Source organism: Narcine bancroftii, chromosome 6 (genome assembly GCF_036971445.1).
Source record: "Narcine bancroftii isolate sNarBan1 chromosome 6, sNarBan1.hap1, whole genome shotgun sequence".
NCBI lineage: Eukaryota > Metazoa > Chordata > Chondrichthyes > Torpediniformes > Narcinidae > Narcine > Narcine bancroftii.
Window position 1 is genome coordinate 47,281,937 of NC_091474.1, and position 20,120 is coordinate 47,302,056.

The 20,120-nt window shown below is 41.1% G+C and overlaps 1 protein-coding gene across 3 annotated transcripts in view; it reads left to right on the top strand.

Moving 5' to 3' along the window:
* cracr2aa (calcium release activated channel regulator 2Aa) overlaps positions 1-20,120 on the top strand; it is a 91,731-nt gene that overhangs the window by 14,348 nt on the left and 57,263 nt on the right. For all 3 annotated transcript variants that reach the window (XM_069884886.1, XM_069884888.1, XM_069884887.1), the window contains exons 2-4: positions 4,631-4,990; positions 7,737-7,848; positions 16,427-16,604. In XM_069884886.1, the coding sequence (XP_069740987.1) occupies positions 4,802-4,990; positions 7,737-7,848; positions 16,427-16,604 (479 nt within the window). In that variant the 5' untranslated portion in view covers positions 4,631-4,801. The remainder of the gene's footprint in view (positions 1-4,630; positions 4,991-7,736; positions 7,849-16,426; positions 16,605-20,120) is intronic.

The following is a 20,120-nucleotide window of genomic DNA, read 5'->3' on the forward strand; positions in this document are numbered from 1 at the left end:
GATGTTTGGTCACCTGATCCTCACAGTCCTTCAGCACCCAACCAGGTATGTATCTGGTCCTGCTGCTTTGTGTGGGTTTACCCTGGGTAGGATCCTCCTCACCTCAGCTACAGCTATGCAGGGTGCCTGTTCCTTGGAGGGGACAGGGCTTTCTTTGGTGCTGTGTTATTTTCCACATCGAGCCATCCATAGGTGTTCAGACTGTCAGGAAGGAAGGTGTCATTATCGCAGACCTCCAAGGTTGGTCCATTATGATTTTGAGATGTTTTGCAGTGTCTGTTGTTCTGAGCGTATCTTGCTTTGCTTCCTGATTGTCCAGGAGAGTTCACCCCAAGCTGTTCTTAGCCCCATCTTATCCCCTGTCCTGAAAGCAGCTTCCTGAACAGTGCATGGACCTCTGCATCTGGCCATGGTTTCTGGCTCGCCCTGGCCGCGCCAGGTACATGGTCACTGCTTGATGTTGATGTGGTCATTGCAGGTGCCCACCTCCCCGAATCTTCTCCAATCCGCGGTTCCAAAGTAGTCCTGCAGCTCTGCTGTGCCTTTCCCAGGCCAAGTTCTGATCTCCGTGCAGGCTGGTTTGACTTGTCTCGCCAGTGGATTGTATGCAGGAGTTAGCAGAATGGAAATGTAGTGTAGGTTTCTGAGGTGGGGGTAGTGGGCAGTCTTATACATGCTAGGAACATTTATGTACACCCTATCTGATCTGAAAATTAATGGCTGCCACTACCTCATGCATTAGCTTACTGGTTCTTTAGTAGGCCAATGTCTTTCCCCAGGGATCCTCTTGTTATTTAAATATTTCTAAAAGCCATTTTGATTATCTTTGATTTCATTTACTATTATTTTTATGTCTGTTCTTTGCTTTTTCCAATTTACACTCTATAAGCCTACACAGGCAAGGCACCCCATTAGCCTTCACATCCAACATCTCAACCTCTGCCATTTCAGTCACCTACTATGTGATCACACCACCAGACACAGCTTCCCCTCTCCGCCAATCACAGGGGCCCCTCCCTCGTCCTCTACCCTCGACCCACCAGTTGTCCCCTTGGTACCTTCTGTGACCACATTTGCACCCACGCCTCCTCCTTCACCACCATTCGGGGCCCAAAACAGTCCTTCCACGTGAAGCCAAATTTCACTTGAGATTCTGCAGGGGTCATCTACTCATCCAGTGCTCCCAATGTGGATAATTCACATCGAAGAGACGGGACACAAGACTGAGAGATCACTCTATTCAGCACCGCAATAGCAGAGATTTCCCGGTGGCCACCCACTTCAATTCACCGCCCCATTCCCATCCCAACATGTCAGTCTGTGGTCTCTTGCCCTGCCAGACTGAAACCACCTGCAAATTGGAGGAACGTCGCCTTGTATTCTGTCCAGGCACCCTCCAACCAGATGGCATTAACATCGACTTCTCAAGTTTCCATTAGCCCCCCCTCCCCCAAGACTCTTCCCTTCCTCTATTATTATTGTGCGCTCTCTCCCTTGATTTGCCCCTGTGCCCCAGTTTTTAAAGTGTAACCAAACAGTTCACATGTGATTAAAGTGCAACACTCCAGGTTATTTGTATACATTTTGGCTTGACCATGTAAAAATTACAGCACTTTTTATATATAGACGCCCCCCCCCCCCCCCCCCCCATTTCAGGCCACCATAAATGTTTGGGACATTTTGCTTCACTGGTGTTTGTGATTACTCAGGTATGTTTAATTGCTTCAATGGTACAGGTAGAAGAGAGCTAGCCTTGCTTCTAAGCTTTTGATCACCTTTGGAGTCTGTAGTTGCCATTTTTCAACATGAGGACCAGAGTTGTGCCAATGAACATTAAAGAAGCCGTTATGAGGCTGAGAAAAAAGAATAAAAGAGTAAGAAACATCGCCCAAATGTTAGAATTATGAAAACCAACTGTTTGGAACATCATGAGAAAGAGTACACTGCTGAGCTCAGTAGTAATTGGAAAGGGACTGATAGACCAAGGAAGACCTCCATTGCTGATGACACAAGAATTCTCATCGTAATGAAGCAAAATCCCCAAACGTATGTCCGACAGATCGGAAACACCCTTCAGGAGGCAGGTGTGGACATGTCAATGACTACTGTCTGTAGAGGACTTCATGAAACGAAATGCAGAGGCAACACTGCACTAGTTAGCCACAAAAACTGGATGGCCAGGTAACAGTTTGGCAAGAAGGATTTAAAAGAGCCTGCAGAATTCTGCAAAAAAGGTCTTTGGACAAATGAGACCAAGATTAACCTGCATCAGAGTGATGGCAAGGGCAAAGTATAGAGGCATAAAGGAACTGCCCAAGAGACAAAGCATCATCCGTGAAGCACAGTGGTGGGGGTGTTATGGCCTGGGCATGTGTGACTCCACACTTATCTTCATTGATGATGTAACTGCTGATGGTAGTAGCAAAATAAATTATGAGGTGTAGAGAAACATCTGCTCAAGTTCAAGCAAATGCCTCCAAGCTCATTGGACGGCTCTTGATCCTGCACAAGACAATGATCCCAAACAGACTGAGTTTTTCAAAGCTAAAAACTGGAAAATTCTTGAAAGACCAAGTCAGTCACCTGATCTAAATCCAATTGAGCACACCTTTCCTATGTTGAAGAGAAAACTGCTCCTAATAGCCTGAATATGCCTGGGATTGTCTGATCTCGGAAGCTAAGCAGGCTCAAGCCTGGCCAGTACTTGGAGGGGGCACAGCCTTGGAACACCAGGTGCTGCAGGTTTCTGGGAGGGGTGCTGGACAAAATGGCGACTCTCTGTCTGTCTTACAATAGACAAAAGTTGAAGAATTTCACGCATGTTACATTCTAAATTTACAAATGTACATGAGAATAATGGAACTTTCACCTTTACCATATGCTTAACAATAGAATATTACACATAAAACAGGCCATTTGGCCCACTAATCTGTGCCAAACTATTTTTCTGCCTAGTCCCACATATCTGCAATCAGTCCATCGCCTTCCATCCATGTACCTGTCCAAATTCTTCTTAAATGTTAAAATTGAGCCCTCGTTCACTTCAGCTGGCAGCTTGTTTCACACGCTCACCACTCTCTGTGTGAAGAAGTTTCCCCTAAACTTTTCCTCTCTCACTCTTAACCCATGTCCTCTGGTTTGTATCTCACTTCAGTGGAAAAAATCTTATCTAGATTTACTCCTGTCTATACCCCTTATAATTTTAAATACCTCTGTCAAAACTCCCCTAATTCTTCTACGATCCAGGGAATAAGGTCCTAACCTGTTTAACCTTTCCCTGTAACTCAGTTCCTGAAGTCCAGGCAACATCCGAGAAAATCTTCTCTGCACTCTTTCAATCTTATTGATATCTTTCCAATAGTTAGGTGACCAAAACTGCACGCAATGCTCCAAATTTGGCCTTGCCAATGTTTTATACAACTTTAACATAACATCCCAACTCCTGTAGTCAATACTTCGATTTATGAAGGTCAGTATGCCAAAAGCTCTCTTTATAACCCTATCCACATGTGACACCACTTTCATGCAATTATGTATCTGCATATTCAGATCCCTCTGTTCTACTGCACTCCTCATTACCCTCCCATTTACTGTACATGTCCTTCCTTGGTTGGTCCTTCCAAAATGCAACACCTCACCACTTTTCTGCATTAAATTCCTTCTGCCACTTTCTGGTCCATTTTTCCAGTTGGTCCAGATCCCTCTGCAAGCTTTGAAAATCTTCCTTGCTGTCCACAACGGCTCCAATCTTAGTGTCATCTGCTAAGTTGCTGATCCAATTTCCCACATTATCATCCAGATCATTGATGTAGACAACAAACAACAATGGTCCCAGCACCGATCGCTGAGGCACCACTAGTCACGGGCCTCCAGTCTGAGAACAATCATCCACTATCAGTCTCTGGCTTCTCCTGAATAACCAATGTCAAATCCAGTTTACTACCTCCCCATGAATACTGAGTGTCTAAACCTTCCTGAATAACCTCCCATTTGGGGCCTTACTAAGTATAGCAGGGGTGGCCAAGCTTGCTTAACATAAGAGCCGCAATACCATAAACTTCAGATGTTTGAGAACTGAAGCCACGATCGCAAGCCGCGCCACTAACACTATCGTTAGCCCTTTCAGGTGGCCAGAATACCTGACTGAAAAGCCATCTATTGTACACCAATGTGGCTGACGGGAGGCCACCTGAAAGGGAGAGCACTTACCTCACCCTCCTCCTGTAGGTATATTCTCTGGCTTGGAGAATCTCCCGTTGCACCTGAAAGCAGCAGTGGGTCTACGGCCACAGTCCACAGGAGCTGGAGTTTGCTCAGACGCAGCTCTCCTTCAGTCGGCGCATTCAGGTGACAGAAAAGCGTCTTCTCCGCGGCCACCTGAACATCCCAGCTGCACTCCCCCCCCCCCCCCCCCCCAGCCGCATCTGCCGGAGCATTATCTGCGTCCGAGCACCTGATGAAAGCAGTTAATGTTAATTGTGCAGTTTGACTACTGCACTTTGTGACTGTTCAACCTTTTCATTGACCTCTTTGCATTTCAAGTTGTTATACTGGCATTTAATTGAGGAAAGTTATTTGTTTAGTTCATTAATGAAAGAAATCAGATTTGCAAAATTATTTCTTTTTCTAGATACCACCAATAAATGGAAGTGCCCGCAATTTGGGGAAAGGACAGAACAAGGCCAAGAAATAGTTTCCCAAAAATGGATCCTCACCTGAAGCCGTGACTTCTGACTTGATGCTGCCTAGGCTGGGTTGAGAGCCTCCAGCTTCCCTCAAGATTCCAGTCTTGATCTGAATCATGGCAGCTTCTAACAACGTGCCCCTGGTGGAGTCGGCAGTCGAAGGGGAAAATGATATTTCTGGGGTTGAGTGGGAGAGGACAGAGAGTCACGACAGCCATCCGCTGGACCTGACAAAGAAAGCCGAGGAATTTTTCTTGATCTGTGACCGAGAATGTAAAGGATTTATTAACAAAAGAGATCTGGAGGTTTGATATGAGTGAGAGAACCTGCATGAATGGAAGCATTGAGCTTGGATCATTGGCGCTGAGTATTATTATTTCCGAGTTGGAAAGGGTGCAGGGGGCATTGACAAGAACTTCACCAGGACTGGAGAGCTTGAATTTATAGCAGTGGTTCTCAACCTTAAGTAATCCCTTACTAATCACAGAGCACCGGTGGCAGAGGGATAACTTAACGTGGGATGTGAGTGGAAGGAAAAAGGTGGAGAACCACTGGTTTACAGGGAGAGACTGGGACTTTATTCCCTGGAGCTTCGGGGACTGAGAGGTGACCTTGTGATGGTTTAAAAAAAGTAGTGAGTGACATGGATGAAATGAAGATCAGATTCTGTCTTTTACCCCCCACCAGAGGCACTGATTCTAGAACTCGAGGGCAAAGGTGATAGGGAGGGGGAGATTTAAGAGGAGCTTCAGGGGCAATTTGTTCACTAAGAGGGAAGTTTGTATCTGGAATGAGCTGCCAATGGAAGATGGATCAATTACAACATTTAAAAGACATTTGGACAGTTTTGTGGGTAGCAAAGGTTTGGAAAGATATGGACCAAGTGCAGGGACATGGGACTAGACCATACTGCCAACTTGATTGGCATGGCCTAGTTGTGCCAAAGGGCCTGCTTTGACTCTTTTGGAATTTTTTTAAGCATAGAGCAGCACAGGAACATGCCCTTGAGCCCATGAGTCTGTGCCAAGCATGATGCCCGAATCAAATGAAAAATCTGCTCACACATACATATCCTTCTCTCCCCTTCATACCTGTGAGTCTGTCTGGAAGGCTATTAAACACTACAATTGTTTTAATATTTTTAAAAAATTTCAAAATACAGCACAGTAACTGGCTATTTTGGCCCTCAAGCCCATGCCGCCCAATTTACAACCCCTGGAACGTTTCTAATGGTGGGAAGAAACTGGAGCCCCAGGGAAAACCCACAAAGATACTGAGAGATAGTACAAACTTCATACAGATGGCGCGGGATTCGAACCCCAATCCTGATTGCCAGCCCTAACTGCTACACTAACCATGGTGACCCCATAACTGTATCTGCTTCCACCACTATGCCTGGTAGTCCATTCCAGCACATACAACTTACTTCATAAAATAATTGCCCCACACATCACTCTTAACCTTCCCCACTCCCCCACCCCCCCCCCCCACCTCTAGTAGGATGACACTTTGGCCCTGGGGAAAAGAATCAAACTGTCCACCCTATGACAAGTTTATCCCACCCCCCCTCCCCCGCCCATCATGTCTCCCCTCCGCCTCCTTTTCTCTCGAGAAAACAACCCAAGTTTATCCAATCTTTCCACATTGCCCATAACCTCTAAACCAGGCAACATCTTGCTAAATGTCTTCTGTACTCTTTCCAAAGCCTCCACATCCTTGGATAACTGCACGGATGTGGGGGAAAGGTTGGAGGGGCATGGACATAATGTTGGCCAGTGAGATTGTAGCAGGAAGGCACGTTGTTCAGCCTTGATGAGCTGGTCTTTGTTGGCCTGTTTCTGTGCTGTAGAACTATGTATCAAAAAGCAGAAGGAGCAGATTTAAATACACACAAGTACTGGAGAAACCTATTTAAGAGACATATTTTGCACATATTTAAGGTGAAAGAAATAAGATTTAAAGGGAATTCGTGGAGGGAAAAGTTTCATTATTGTTTCATACAAAGTGGTTGATAACCAGAACTGTTCTCAATCTGCCCAGGTTATGGGGCTCCTGTATTGCCATATCTGGAATCCCATACCTGTTTGATTCTCAGTCCACATCCTTCTATTATTGACCATAACTAAAATCCAACATGATACCAACCCAAGGTATGGTGTTACTTCCTGGATAAAATGTACAAGTAGTAATCCCTGTGCCTGAAGCATCCAAGTCACCTGCCTAACAAATAAAAGAAACACAAATCAGATATAAAACATTGAGTTTATTTGGAAAGAGAAGAATTTTGAGTTTAATTTTTTTTTAAATTTAGGCTAGCAGCAGGTTAGCAGGCCCTTTCGACCCACGAGCCCAATTGCACCCACAGCCCTTGGAGGAAACTCACACAGTCATGGGGAAAGCATACAAACACCTTAACAGCGGGGGATTTGAACGCCAGTCCCAATCGCTGGCACTGTAAAGGCATTGTGTTATCCATGCTGACCATTTGTCGTCAATTCTTTTAATAGAAGTATTTTGCAAAAAATTAATTGAGATACTGCAGTTGTAGAATATGTAAAGAGAATTGTGATCTCCATTTCTTCATTTGTTCTGATTAATTGTCAGTGTATTTCTATTAAATTTTGTATCTTTTTTTTTCCTATTTTCTTATTCCTCCAAGAACTGAGTATATTTGACTCCAAAAAGTGCTAGGTTTGAAGTCACCTTTCTATGAAGCCTTTTGCATCATAATGTTTAAACTGAATTTGCCCTTGCGTTTTATTTTTCACGCCAATTCTGCTGTGGTTGGCCTGAAATGTTTCTCTCTCCATGGTATGGCAATATTTTCAGTCTGATTTGTGTTGTTTTTATTTGTAAGGCTTTCTGCCTGCACAGGACTGTTTCCAACCTGCCCAGATTCAAGTCCTTTTAAGTCTTGTCACGCTCCTTTTCCAGATGCGCTGGGAATAGCTAACGATATCTGCCCCTCCACAGCCTGGACGTCTGCATTGGCTGTACTGACGGGGCCAGTGCAGCAAGGAATTGGCTGGAACGTGTTTCTTATTTTTCCAGCATCTTCAGGCAGAGCTGCCCCTCAGTTCAGAGGAACTGGAAGACGTGTTTGATGCATTGGATGCAGATGGGAATGGGAAGCTAACTATGGAGGAATTTACCGATGGATTTAGTGAGTTTCAAAAATAACTTTAAATTTCAACTGTGTATTAAACATTTATACTTTGGCTGCAAGGAATCGAGTTTAAAAATGGATTTTTAGCAGAATGGCTGGACCTTCTTTCTTTTCCAATTTTTTTAAAATTGGTTTTTATAATAAATAGAGTACAATGAAGAAAAGGGAATGAAACTGAAAATACAATATCAAGATAAAACGTCAAACAGTGTAAACTCGGTCCCCCCTCCTCTGCACGTGACTGGAACGTCTGTTGCAGAGTTGCCCAAAGTCAGCACAGAAGATAGGAACTACAAACAGAAATAATTATTCATCTTAAATAGAGTTCAATCATCTTTCATGTTGGTGGGAAGATAAGGGAGCAGACCTTGCCAAAATATGGCAAAGCACACAAATAAATTCAACCCTTCCACAAACCTATTAGGTCCGTTTGCAGCCTTCCAGATAAGTTTTTAATTTTGATTGCAGGAATAATTATGGGGAAGTCTATCAAGTTATTTATTGATAAAGTTAATGCCGTGAGAGGCTGTCAGTTCTGCCCCGAAATAGGTGAATAGTACTGTAGTTAAACCAGGAGGTCTGCAGATGCTGGGGACAAAAGTGCTGGAGAAAGTCAGCAGATCACGCAACATCTGTTGGCAGTAAGGGGATTATCAACATTTTGGACCCGAGCCCCTCATCAAGCTGTAACATACCTCCTTTTTAGATTTGCTGTCTCTCCTTCCCAGCTTTGATTCAGATGATTCAGAAAAGCATTCCACCTGGGATACTGACTACTTCCACCCCCGGATGATGTCTGACCTGCTGACTTCACCCGCTTCTTATTTGCTCAAGGTTTCATAAGAAACAGGAGCAGGAGTCGGCCATCTGACCCATCAAGCCTGCTCTGCCTTTCAATGTGATCATGGCTGATCTGATGATGGGCTCATCTCTACTTACCTGCCTTTTTCCCATATCCCTTAATTCCCTTACTATGTAGAAATCAAGCCAACCTTGTCTTAAATATATTTACTGAGGTCACCTCCTCTGCTTCACTGGGCAGTGAATTCCACAGATTCATCACCCTTTGGGGGAAAAGCAGTTCCACCTCATCTCTGTCCTAAATCTACTACCCTGAATCTTGAGGCTATGTTCCCGAATTCTAGTCTCTTCTATCATTGGAAACCACTTGACTACTTCAATCTTATCTGTGCCTTTCATAATGTGTTTCTGTAAGATCCCCTCTCATTCTTCTAAATTCCAGCGAGTACAGTCCCAGGCGACTTGATCTCTCCTCACAGGCCAACTCCTTCATCTCTGGAATCAGCCTAGTGAACCTCCTCTGCTCCACCTCCAAAGCCAGTACGTCCTTCCTCAAGTAAGGAGACCAGAACTTCATGCAGTTCTCCAGATGCTGCCTCACCAGTACCTTGTACAGTTGCAGCGCAATCTCCCAGTTCTTAAATTCAATCCCTCTCGCAATGAAGGCCAACGTTCCATTTGCCTTCTTGGTCGCCTGCTGCACCTTTTGCAATTATCACCGAAGCCCTCCCAAGTCCTTCTGCATGTCAGCAAACTGCAATCATTTGCCATTAAAGTAATGCTATCTTCCATTCTTCCTTCCAAAGTGGATAACCTCCATTTGCCAACATTATACTCCATCTGCTAGACACTTGCACCTATCCTCTCTATAGGCAAATCCCGCTTTACACGATTAATTCATCCCAATGTTTACTCGCACGAGATGAATTCACGTTAAGCGATTTTATTTTTTTAAATCAATGGGAATAATTACAATGAATCCCAGTCCTTTCAGATCGTCCATCAAGACATAAAAATGTGTTTTAAAAACAACTTTTAGCTGCATATTATGCCAAAACTGTTAAGGATGATTAAAATAATTATTATATTTTTCATTTCTTTCATAATTACATCATAACTAAACTATTTCTTAGAAAAATATTTGTCCAAAGTTGACTGCACAGATTTACATTTTTTTATTCTCTCCACATTTTACAATTTCCTACAGCTCGCGGTTGCTTTTTTCTAAATTGCAGATTTCCAAGCTTCTTTCCACGTCAGGGTCGACATTTAGTTGAAAATCCTTGGCGGCTTCCACAAGTTCAAATCCTTTGTGAAGGATTTCTGGAAATTTTGCAGTGGTTTCCCCTGTAATTCTTACTTTGTGTCATCCTGTTCAATGTTTAAAGAGGCCAAACCAACCCAAACTTGCAGCAACTGTTTCCATATCCCCTTGAAATTTAGTTCCTTCAAGCAGCAGAAAGGTGTTTAAAGCTCTGGTTTGAATGTTTTTTAAAACTTTATTTAAAACTTTTAAAAACAACATAAAATCAATAGTAACAACAGGAAAAAAAAGGTTTGTATACAATATAGTAACCCCCCCCCTCCCTCCCCCTCAGCCAGCCCCCTCAAGTGGAGCCAAAAAAGAAAACATAAAATATATACATTATTTTAAGATATTTCCAAACCCATATATTCTAAATAAGATGACCATATTTTAACAAAAAAAGAGTAATTATTTTGTAAATTGTGTTATTTTCTCCATATAGCAAACACGCTATATTAATCTTTACATTGTCTTTCCAAGTAATTGCTACACATTTTCGTGCCACAGATAACACCAAACATACAAATGCTATTTGAAACTTATCCAACCCCAAACCAGTCAAAGAAACCATATAACCCAACAAAAAAATCCTGGATTTCATGGTAATTTAATTTTAAATAACTTCTCCAAAACCAACCTAACTTTTTCCCAAAATGGTTGTACCTTATCATTTACCAAACTACATGTTTTTAAAAAAAAAGTTCCAGTACTTAACCCACATCTAAAACAAAGATCCGAATTACTAAATCCGTATTTTTTTCAATTTCTCAGGAGTCAAGTATAACTGATGCAAAAAATTATAATTAACCAAACCATATCTTACATTAATCAATTTAGTTACCCCTTCATGACACATAACCTCCCAATCCTCTTGAGATATAACATGTTAAATTGCTTTCTCATTTATTTCTAGATTTCTTCAAATTCGGTTTTTCCATAGTTTCCTGTAACAATCGATACATATCCGAAATAAAACCTCTCTTTGGTATAAAGGAAATCAAAGATTCAAATTTCATTAACTTGGGTAAACTCACCTCTTTACCATAATTATCAAAACTCTAAGTTGGTAATACACAAATAAAGAATTTACTGGTATACCAAATTTCTCGGTCAATTGATTAAAAGAAAGAAACTGTCCCTCTTCAGAACAATCCGCAATCACTTTCATACCCTAAAAATGCCATCTCTTTAAATACCTATTAAACATTGAAAAAGGAGTAAATTGATTTTGATATAATGAAGTTTGAATTGATAATTTACTCTTTGTTCCTATAACATCACTTCTTTTAACCCATATCTCTAACAAATGTTTTAATACTGGCATATCGTATCCCTGCAATAAATTCAAATTCCACTTATATATAAACTGGTGAACATCAAATTCAGAAATATAGGCTAACTCCACTATGGCCCAACTAGGAGGCTGATTAATATCCATCATTCTACTAACAAACTTCAACTGTGCAGCTTCATAATAATTTTGAAAATGAGGCAACTGGAGTCCACCTAGTGCATATTTCCATGTCAATTTCTGTAAAGTTACTCAAGCTAATTTTTCCTTCCATAAAAATTTCCTCATCACCTTATTCAAATCCTGAAAAAAGCCCTTTGAAAGTCAATATGGAATTGACTGAAATAAGTATTGAATATGAGGAAAAATATTCATTTTAATACAATTTACTTAACCTATTAATGTTAATGGAAGATCCTTCCATTTAATCAAATCTATTTTAAACTTTTTCAATAAAGGTACATAATTTAACTTGTATAAAGATTGATAATTTGTATTCACAACTACCCCAAAATATTTAATTTTATTTGACCATCTTAATTTTATAATATTTTTACACTCTTTATAATCCCCTTCCAAAACTGGCAATATTTCACTCTTATCCCAGTTCACCTTATACCCAGATAACTCCCAAAATTGAACTAAACATTCTTGTAAATATTTCAAAGAATGTTCTGGATGTGTCAAATAAATCAATACATCATCAACAAATAAATTAATCTTATATTCATCATCTGCAATTCTTATCCCTTTAACCTTGTCATTCTGTCAAATTGCTGAGCTAATGGTTCAATGACTAATGCAAACAAGGCTGGTGACAATGGACAACCTTGACAAGTTGATCACGATAATTTAAATGCAAAGAAGTTTGGCCATTCGTCACCACCCTAGCAATCGGATTTTTATACAATGCTTTAACCCAACCAGTTAAAAAAAAAGGGACAAAATTAAACTTCTCCAACACCTTAAATAAAAAAATTCCATTCAACCCTTTCAAAATCTTTTTCCGCATCAAGCGCAACCACCATTGGTTGTGATGCTGTCTCGATGCATTGATCAATGTTATCAATCTAAGAATATTATCAGACGCACGTCTATTCTTAATAAAACCTGTTTGATCTGTATGTACCAACTGAGGTAAATATTCAGCAAGTCTATTTGCCAATACTTTAGCCATTATTTTATAATCCACATTTAATACAGAAATTGGTCAATACAAAGCTACATTCAATGGATCTCTATCTTTCTTTGGAATCACTGTAATTATCGCACTTGAACAAGATTCCGGTAGTGACTGATCTTCAGTTATTTGTTGCAACACATCCCTAAATATAGAAGATAAATCTTCATAAAACACTTTATAAAATTCCACTGAAAATCTATCATCACCTAACGACTTTCCATTTGGCATCGTTAATCTCAAAATCTGAAAACGGAGCTTCTAATTCCTTTACCTCTTCCTCCCCCAAAACCGGTAAATTTAACTTGGATAAGAAGGATTCAACAGAACCATCATCCTGTTTTCCCTCGAAGTATACAATTTTTGATTGTAGAGCGCGTCGAAAGAACCAAAGACTTGTTGATCCAAACCAAGGCTTTTATTAACTAAAAGACTGGAGCATATCACAAGTAGGTTGACCAATCCATAATGACCTTGTCTGGCTAGGAGCAATCCTTTAAGACCTGCCAGTAGGTGTGGCTACACTCTCAGCCAATCACAGTCATCCTACACTACAATCTGTACATATACACCTTGGAGATAGAATCTGTACTATCACATTGATAAAATGAATAAAATTGGTCATTAATTTCCTGAGGTTTATATGTAACTATTGAATTCTTTTTAACAGGATTAATAGTTCTCGATACTTGTTCCATTTTTAATTGCCAAGCTAATACCTTATGAGGCCTTTCACCCAACTTGTAATAATGTTGCTTAGATCTTTGAATTAATCGTTCATACTGATATGTTTGTAAAGTATTATAACGTAATTTGAACTTAGTTAATGCTGCTTTCTTGTCTTCTGTAACCTTCTTCCGACATTCCTTTTCCAACTCAGTAATTTGTTTCTCTAATGCCAAACTTTCCTGGTTTGAATGTTTTTTTTGTACAAAGTGGTTTTTGCTTTTGGTTACAACCTTCAGTTCCAAGATGAAGTAGCCATTCCATTTCAATCCTGAATGGACTTTGTTTGAGTAATTTGCACTTCAAGAAACTGATGCAACTTTACCTTTTTCTTTATATTCGCGCTACTTACTTAAAATTGTACGAACTGTGGATTCATTGTAGCTGAGATTGTGTCGAATTTTCACGTTGCTAACACTGTCTTCATGTCCTTTAATAACTTTGTTTTTCTTCTAAAGTAATTGCTTTTCCCTTTTAATATCATTGTCAGATTCTTCTCCACATTTTCTTTTCTCCATATTTAATAGGGGGCACACGTTGAGTCTGACAGTCAATTGCGCAGATTTTATTTAGGCCATTCACACAATCTACTTGTAACTCAGGTTTTCCAGAAATTTCCAGAAAGATCTTGCGGTGAATGAATAATGGCACCTGTAAAACAGGAAATGGTCGCAGCTTTCCAAATTGCGGTGACTGAATTTTGCGTTGATTGAAGTCGCGTATAGTGGGGTTTGTCTGAAAATCTCTCTGCCAACACTCCATACCTTTTGCACAATTTGCTTTTCCACTCAATTTAGTGTCATCAGCAAACTTGGATACACCACACTTCGTCCTTTCTACTGTGAACAGTTGCAGGCCCAGCACCGACCCCTGAGGCCCCCTGCTCACCACTAATTGCCAACCAGAAAATCACCCTGTATCTCAGCCTTCTGCTTTCTATTGGTTAACTAATCCTCTATCCATGCTCATACATCACCCCAACTCTGTGCATCCTTATCTTCTGTACGTCTTTTATGTGGCACCTTATCAAACGCCTTCTGGAAATCCAGGTGAACCAGTTCCCCTCTATCTACCGCACTCGTTATATCCTCAAAGACCTCCAGTAAATTTGTCAAACAAGACCTACCTTTGCTGAATCCAGGCTGCGTCTGTCTGATGGATCCATTTCTATCCAGATGCCTCGCTATTTCTTCTTCAATAATGCTTCAAGCATTTTCCCAACTACAGATGTTGGACTAACTGGCCTATAGTTCCCTGCCTTTTGGCATTGTGGCGGCATGCTTGTAATCCATGCGGCGGGGCATCCGGCCAAAATGGCGCCATTGGGGGTTTCCCCTTCTTCTCAGCACCGGGCTCAGAAGCCCATGTTGGGGGACCACGTGACACCCGAGTGACGTCGGCGTCCCCCAGCGCAGTTCTCAGCCAGGTCCAGGCTGGGAGTATAAGTCCAGCCCTGCAGCCAGCAATAAACCAGTTTTTCTGCTCACTGAGCTCAACCCATCTAGTCGTGTGTTCTTTCAGTAGCAGTGTAGCTGCCGCCACAGCCTGATATTTGCTGTCTTCCAATCCACCAGGACCTGACCAGAGAATTTTGGTAAATTATCACCAAAGCCTCACTAAACTTCTGACATTTCTTTCAGCACCCTGGGACGCATTCCATCAGGCTCCTCCGGGGTCTTATCTATCTTTAGAACCCCGAAGTTTACTGAATAAGACCTTTTTGATGAGAGCTACTGCATCCAGGTCCTCCCCTCCCATCACATCCATAACATTCATCTTTGGCATGTTCAGTGTGTCCCCACCGTGAATGGCAAAGCCTCAGTCATTTCCTCATTACCCAATATCTCATCTTCTAGGGGTCTAATCTTCACTTTGGGCACCCTTTTGCATTTTATATAATTATAAACACATTCACTGTCCGTTTTTATATTTTGTGCTAATCATTTTTCATAGTCCACCTTCCCTCTCCATATTGTTCACTTCATGGTTTTTTTGTTGCTTCTTAAAAGTTTCCCCAATCTTCTAGTTTCCCACCACTTGGCGACTTTGAAAGAACAAGCTTTTAATTTGATGCCTTCCTTGATCTTGGTTATCCAGGGTTGGCTGTCCCCACCCTTACTGCCCTTGCTTGTAACTAGAATATATTTTTATTGACCACTGTGGAAAAATCTCTTTGAAAGTTCTCCACCATTCCTCAACCGTCCCTCCTTATAGCCTGTGTTCCCAATCCACACTCCTCCTTCCTCATCTCCTTGTAGTTTCCCTTGTTGAGGCACAACACGCTTGTTTTAAACCAAATTATTGTACCCTCCATTTGTATGATAAACTCGATCATACTGTGATCCCTCTTTCCAAGAGGATCCCTAACTACAAGATCGCTGATTTTACCTTTCTCATTGCACAGGACCAGATCCAACATGGCATGTTCCCTTGTAGGTTTACTAACATGCAATTCAAGAAAGCTATCACGCATGCCTTCCATTAAGTCCTCCTGAAGGTTGCCTCGACCAACCTGATTCACCCAGCCAATGTGCACAATACTACTGTTCCTCCTTGCATGCCGCCGATATTTCTTGGTTTACTGCCTGTGCAACTGAATTGGGTGGCCTGTTGACTACTCCAACCAGTGATTTTTTTCCCCCCCCACCTTTACTTTTCCTAACTTCTACCCAAATGTATTCAACATTTTGCTTCTTTAGATCTTGCATCATCTCTCACTATTGTCCTGATCTCATCCTTAACTAAAAGCGCTACCCCACCTCCCTTACTTTCCTGCTTGTCCTTCCTTATTACCTGATATTCTTGGATATTTAATTCCCAGTCCTCTCCACCCTGCAACTATGTTTCTGTAATGCCACTAAATCATATCCCCAGGTACCGATTTGTGCCACCAGCTCACTGACCTTATTTCGAAAACTTTGGAAATTTAAGAGAAAGTGCCCTGAGACCCATTTGTACCTCTGAAATCTGTATTTTTGCTTCTTGGGTATAGACAGTGCAAATTAATTTGGAGAAATTTTAACAAATTTATACCTACAAATCTTTACCCAATTTGTTTCCAGTTTGCAGAAATGTTTGCTGGATGAAGATCAAGGGAAATAAGAAACCATGAAGAACGGTTCTGGATAGCGATGGATTATGTTCTGTGTCTAAATTGCACTGAAAGGGCCATATGATGAACAACACTGAGCTATTTTATCTTTAACAGATCAAAATACAAAATAAATGTTCTTTTTATATTAATTGATTTAAAATCTTTTTTGGCATCCAGGCCAATTCCTGCTTAAAGAAAAGCTTGTGGTAAAGAAGGCAAATCCAGACCAGAGTCAGAGTGAAAGAAGAATCCATTGGGATCGATCAGACAAACAATTGGCAGTGATGGACAATGATGAGGAACACTGCTTTCATCTGCTGATGGACAATTTGGGAGCAAAGAATCTCTTGAAAGAGTAAGTGAAATTTTACAGCTACATATAAAATCACACATTATTGTTTAGTGCAGTATATGCATGGAAAGACTATCAAAACTATGCCAAGTCTGTAATGGATCTGTGTTAATATTAATGCTAGGTTAAGGTGAAGTGATATTTCACACAATACAATACATTCACAAGTGAGGTCATCTTTTGGAGTCATGACGTCTATAAGCCAGAGATATGAAGATCACATGATTTCCAAGAAACTGTTGCTAGCAGCTACTAAGGATTCCAATAAATGGTCACATAATTTCAAAGAATTGGAACCGACTTCATTGATGATGTTAATGCCACATGATTTGGAGAAATATATTGTCAAATTCAGACATCTTGAATCAAAAGACAGCAGGAGTTGAGGAGTCAAGACCGTGTGGCACCCACACAGGAGTAAAACAGGGATCACTCTAGAAAGAGGAAGATATACTGGTCTGTATTATATCACAGTAGCCAGAACATCGGTTAGTGTTAGACCCTTGGGGTTGAATTAAAGTAATCAGAATAGGTGCTGTAATATGACTGCTAATAAAAGGGGACTAGAGAAATAAGTGGATTTCCAAAGGGAGGCCACTTCTCGACCGCTCTTTTAAGAAATAAAGCAAAAGGGAGAGTGATTTGAACAGTCTAAGGACTGAATCAATAGCCCCTTTCTCATTTGTGTCCCTCTAAATTGGCTGTTCAATATCCTGGGATAGGAATGGGGGTTTGGCTTTTCACACTTGACCACTCCTAACTGGGACACTGAACGCTTTCACACTTGCAAGGAGCCATCTTCAGGGTTAGGACTGGTCTACCTTCTACTGGTGATACCATAACACATCAAGCAATGGTGAACCTCCTCTAAATCCTGATCAATGTATTATGATCTTATATTTGAACAAAATTAATGATGGTTAATTATAACATAATTAAGCTTTATATACAGCACAGTATGAGCCCTTCAGCCCCTGTCATTGTTGTTGTGCCGACCTATATTAACCTTTATTATAGACCGTGGGAAAGTGCTGACAATAAATAGCAATAGCGGACAATTTTTAATCAGTGAGGGAAAGTTGGTAGGGCTATAGCGCATAATTTGTATAGTGTGGGAAAGTTGGTAGCACTATTTATAAATACCAAGGGAAAAAGTGACGTTGGACCTGCCGTCCCAGAATTCCGTATGGCAGAGAAAGAGTTGTATGCCCGACTGCATGCACGGAGCACTCATGAAGGAGTTTCTCTGCCGCATGGCATTCTTGGAAGTCAAGTCTGCCATCGCTTTTTACCCCCACAGACTTTATAAATTGTGCACTAAAATGCTATCAACTTTCCCACACTGTTTAAAAATTGTCCACTTTTGCTATTTATTTCCTTTCTCTTTCCCCCTCCCCGACCCTCTGCTGTTACTTTCCCACGGCAACATTTATACATGCATTTTAATCTTCTCTTCCTTCACGTTCCTGCACTCACGCAAAAACTTGGGTCATTTCAATCCCACAATGCAATTGCCCATTCTACACTTGCCTGATTGCAGACGCCGGTGTCTGCAGATGCCAGGGATTGTACTAGGGGTTGAGGCCGTCAATGACATGAAATTACATCATCTCACGCCGGCGTTGGGAAGAGTTTCCTTTCATGCTAGACACTTTAAAGGCTGATTGGCCATTAACTCCTGGGACCACTTGCAAGTGTAGTGTTAACAAACACTTCATTACTGCTTTAAGGAACAATTTAAAAGAACTTGATGCTTCGTAATCACTTCTGAATTACAATTTAACAGACTTTCAAGTTTATCAAGACTTTAAAATACTGAGCCTCAAAACAAACTTTTCAGACTCCAATTTAAACAGAAATAATTAGGACTTCAAAACATTAATACAATTACATTTGCGTATAGTGGGGTTTAAGCTTAGAGTTAAGAAAGTTTAGAGTTAAGTGAGAATGGTTATGTGGTTAATAGTTTAATAAAAATGATGATTTTGAACTTACCATAGTCTGGCAAATATTCCATTGCTGTTTCTGTGTTGGGACTAACTGGGATCAGTTAGTTCATACAAGTCACAGGCTTCATGGAATAGATCATACGTAACTCTCACAACTCACTTCTTTTTCTTGCCCTGACAGACCCATCGTTTCAACCTGCTCTTACCCCACTAAACAGATTTCTTTCTCCCATCCATTCCCTTCCTGCTTTGTATGTTTTACACCTCTGTGCCTTCTACTTTGACTGTTTTGACTTCTCTGGCTCCAATGGGTTTTTCCTGATGTGGGGTGAAGTGTAAAGGAGTTGCATATCCATCTTTACAGAGGCCTAAACAGTTCCACTAGCATCTTGTCATCTGGGTGAATTTATTCTTGAATTGAGCAACAGCTCCATCAACTCCACCCACTTCCTCTCATAGCCCCAAGGGGTACAGTAAATCTTACCAGGTACCACTCCCCCAAATTTTTACCTCAGGGATGCTGCTGTAAAGGTTAAAGCCTTGTGTTTTTTTAACTCTTAGTTAATGTTGTGCCTGTCTCTTTAAGAGAACTATTGTTTGTAGTGTTACTATAGTGACTAAGATATAATATGTCGTAATATCCACCCAGGCTAACAGCTTGCTCTCATTCTACAAGATGTGAAGGAAGCGTGAGCACGAGAAATTTTTCTTTAAATTTTTGTATCTCAAGATATCTTTGTATTTTATAGCAGACTACAGTAAATGCTTTGTTTTTCATCGTTATGAAAGTCTTGTGGTGAAGCTACGCAAGATGTTTATCTGTTCTATCACTGAATTAAATCTACATAAAGTAACAGTCACAGAGTTTGATTTGTTGGATTAAAAAGAGTGAAATTTGGGATACCGCAGCTCACGCTTTGGAAGACAATGCTCTGAAACTGGGATCTATTAGAAGAAGGGAAGTGTCTATAGCTGCCTCCTCCCTACAGCCAATTTCAGCCCAACTAGTTCATGCTGACCAATATGCTACTCTGGGCTAATCACATGTAACTACCCTTGATCTGAATTCCTCCAAGTCTCTCCTGTCCATAAATCTGTCCAAATGTCTTTTGAATGTTGTTATTGTGACTGCTTCTAGAATTTTCTGGCAGCTCATTCCAGATGCAGACCACCCTCTCTCTGCCTTGTAGGTCCCTCCTACGATCTTCCCCTCTCACTGTAAACCTGGAACCCCTAGTTCTAGAATCATTTACCCTGAGCCCCTCATGATTTTATAAACCCTTCAGCCTCCTTCACTTCAGAGAATAAACACTCAGCCTATCCAACTTCTCACTATAATTCAACCCCTCCAGTCCTGGGAACATCCTGATGAATCTTCTCTGCCTCCTCCCCCCCCCCCCTTCTAACGTCCTTCCTAAAGTTGAGCAGCCAGAACTGTGTACCAAAGTCTTGTACAGCCAAATCATGATATCTCAACTTCTGTAGTGAAACACAAAAGTCTGCAGATGCTGCAATTTATGGGAGTAAAAACACAGAAATGTGGGAGCAACTCAGCAAGTCTCGCAGGAGA